This window comes from Mesitornis unicolor, unplaced genomic scaffold (genome assembly GCF_000695765.1).
Source record: "Mesitornis unicolor isolate BGI_N332 unplaced genomic scaffold, ASM69576v1 scaffold19277, whole genome shotgun sequence".
Lineage (NCBI taxonomy): Eukaryota > Metazoa > Chordata > Aves > Mesitornithiformes > Mesitornithidae > Mesitornis > Mesitornis unicolor.
In genome coordinates, this window is record NW_010197267.1 from 1 (window position 1) to 3,291 (window position 3,291).

A 3,291-nucleotide genomic window follows, 5' to 3' on the forward strand; every position below is an offset into this window, starting at 1 on the left:
ATATAAATAAAAACAGAAACGTAAATAATTAAAAAATATAAATACTGAAAGAAATATAAATAGTAAAAGACGTATACATAATAAAGGAAATAGGCGTAATAATAGAAATACAAATAATAAAAAGACATTTAATAAATTTTTAAAAAATAGAGTGATTTTAAGCGAGCTCTGTGTCGCGTTTCCCACCCTCTCCCCTTTCCCAGCCTTCCTCCCCTGAGGCTGGTTAAAAATTAACGCGGTGTTGACCCAGATACGTGGAATTTCACCCCAAAAGCTGGGCAGCCAAAGGGGACGTCAAGACACGGCTGTGACCCTGGGGCATCAAGGTGACATCTCCCGTGGTCTCACCCACAGCTCTTCCTCGCTGCCGCCCTCCTCTTCCTCGGCCAAGGAAGCAACGGGATTGGTGGAGGTGCCCAAATGCCCCTGGTGGGATCGGTGGGGAGGAGAAGACCTCTGCGACCCATGGGTGAGTCGTCTTCTCTGGTTGGTTGGCCTTGGTTGGTTGATGTTGTTTGGTTGGCGTTGGTTGGTTGGTTGACGTTGGTTGGTTGACTTTGGTTGGGCTTGGCTGATTCGTTGGTTGACGTTGGTTGGCCTGTTGGCGGTGGGTTGGTTGATGTTGGTGGGTTGGTTGGTTGGCGTTGGTGGGTGGGTTGGTTGACGTTGGTGGGTGGGTTGGTTGACGTTGGTGGGGGGGTTGGTTGACGTTGGTGGGTGGGTTGGTTGGCGTTGGTTGGCCTTGTTTGGTTGACATTGGTTGGCCTGGGTTGGTTGATGCTGGTTGGCCTTGGTTGGTGTTGGTTGGTTGACTCTGGTTGGGCTTGGTTGATTTGTTGGTTGGCGTTGGTTGGTTGGTTGGTCTTGGTGGGTTGGTTGACGTTGGTTGGCGTTGGTTGGTTGATGCTGGTTGGCCTTGTTTGGTTGGCCTTGGTTGGTTGAGGTTGCTTGATTTGTTGGTCTTGGTTGGTTGACGTTGGTTGGTTGGTAGGCACCCACCCAACTGCTCCCTCCCCGTCCTTGAAGAAAAGAGGACCAAAAAAAGCTCGGGGAGATCACGTTGTGGACAAACTGGGCTTGATTTGGAGGAGATTAATTAAATTTAGTGGTAATTAAAACTAGAGTAGGGTGGTGAGGAATAGACAGAATGAGAAATGTCTTCTCCAGCTTCTTCCCAGCCTCCTGACTCTTCTGCCCGCCCGCAGCACCATAGGGGGTGGTGGTCAGGTCGTAATTATGGGATGTGAACTTCAAGAACTGCTCCAATGTGGGTCCTTCCCATGGGCTGTGGTCCTTCAGGGTGAACCTGACCCAGCATGGGCTCTCCATGGGCTGGTTCTTCAGGTTCAACCTGCTCCAACATGGTCTCTCCTTGAGCTGCAGTCCTTGAGGATGAACCTATACATGGTCTCATCCATCCCTCTAGCCTGCAGTGCATGAAGGTCTCTGCTTTTATGAGTTTTAGCAAGGATTTCCCCTATTTTTCCCCTCCCAAAAATAACGAAGGGTTGGTCGAGATGTCTGACTCATCACTTTTTTTGGCCGTCTGTGCTGGGGCAAGCGTGAGGTGCTGCGCCTCAGCAACTTCCCCAGTGTGGTGGGTCTCTGCAGGACATTGCTCCAGCAGCTTCGAGAAGGATGGAGACATCTCATTTCACCAAAATCCCCCATTTTCTCCCTGCAGCCACCAGCTGGAGCTTGTCCCGGAGGAAGCGAGAGGAGGAGGAGCCACCTTCATACCTGAAGTGGGTGGACTTTGAAGGCCAGTTGCCCGCCGACGCTGTCTCCAACTGGAACAACTACACCAAGAAGCTGGAGTATGTCTGCTCAACACAGGTGCTTGGCTGTGACACTGGGGCCTACATCCCCGACCGAGGTCCCTTCTGCTTCTTCCCCTATGGGGAAATGGAACAAGAAGCCGAGATCTTCAAGGTGTTGGTCAATGTGGGAGGCTTTGAGGCGCTGGGTTGGGTCGATGACTCCTTCGGTAACGTGCCCAAAAACGCCGTGGAGGGCTGCCCGTCGGTTGATGTCTTCATCGGGAGGAACCGCTATGGCTTGGGCAAGATCTCCAAAGTGCAGAGGGCTGCCTTCATGATTGTGGATGGGGAGGAGGTTTGGTTCAAGTGGTACCAAGTCTTGGTGGTCAAGAAGGGCCCGGCGGATGTCACCATCTCCGATGTCCACTACAACATGAGCGGGCTGGTGGAAGATGGGGAAGACATCACCCTGATGAGGACCGTGGTGAGGAACGAGGGCTGCCGAGGGGTGCGTAAAGCCGTCACCTTGGAGGAGGTCACTGAGATGGAGCACGACTGGGCGATGGACAAGCGAGTCTTCACCACCATCCGCGGGGTGTTACGAGCTGCCCTCTTGGTCTTCACTGGGACCCACTGGGAGGCCACCAACGTCACCAACATCTCCTGGGTGGGAGGAGCCAGCACCAGCGAGTACATTGTCCATACCCACACGGTGGAGGAGGAGGTGCAGCCCCGGACGGCGTGCGCGGTGGCCTTGGAAGGACGTCGGTTGGACGTCCGCGTCCCCTTCACTGCGCAGTTGACCCGCGATTTCGGTGACGGTCAACCGCACCACGTGACGGTGATGGGGTGGGCCCGCAGCCGCGCGGTGGTGGGCGTCAAGGCTGGCGTCAAGGAGTGTTGGCCCATCACCGATGTCCCACCATGCCGGGCGTAGGTGGTGGTGACACGGATGGGTGTATCTGCTTCTCGCAATCTGTTTTTTATTTCCCCCACAAAAAAACCTACCGTTTTACCCCAAAATGTGATGGCAGCAGTCTATAATGCAGAAAAAGGCGTTTCTTTTACCTCATATTTTCTGCTTCCATGGTGTAACCTTCATCCCTCTCTGAAATGACACAGCAACGACGTGGAATACAGAAAAATGGGGTTCTTTTTTAATCTGCACTTTCTTTTTTCTCCCAAATAACCGCCATCTCTCCCCAGAAAGACACAGCAACAATGTGTATTACAGAAAACCACAATTTTTGGCACCTGCATTTTCTTCTTCCCCCCCACATTGGGACTGCGGCGGTGTGGGATGCAGAAAAATGCCTTTCTTGTGGCCTTTATTTTTCCTTATTTTCCATTGCCCATCGAGGACCCTCTTTCCACTGGAGATTGACATCGCTTCCTGTTGCGACACTCACGTTGTCTTTGCTTCTTGTGTTTTTTGGAAAAAATGCGGAGCAAACGAATTAGAACGGTCCCAAAATGTGATTTAATAAGAAAATGGGCTGAGGGAGAAGGTGACAAACCCCAAAATAAGGGT

At 52.1% G+C, this 3,291-nt stretch overlaps 1 protein-coding gene across 1 annotated transcript; it reads left to right on the forward strand.

Moving 5' to 3' along the window:
* Positions 1 to 354: 354 nt before the first annotated feature.
* On the forward strand, positions 355 to 2,697 carry LOC104544015 (natterin-4-like; the record flags this gene model as incomplete). Its single annotated transcript, XM_010188752.1, has 2 exons — positions 355 to 469; positions 1,685 to 2,697. Coding segments are annotated over 2 exons (1,128 nt in total), but the record flags the coding sequence as incomplete, so codon positions are not given.
* Between the last annotated feature and the right edge of the window lie 594 nt (positions 2,698 to 3,291).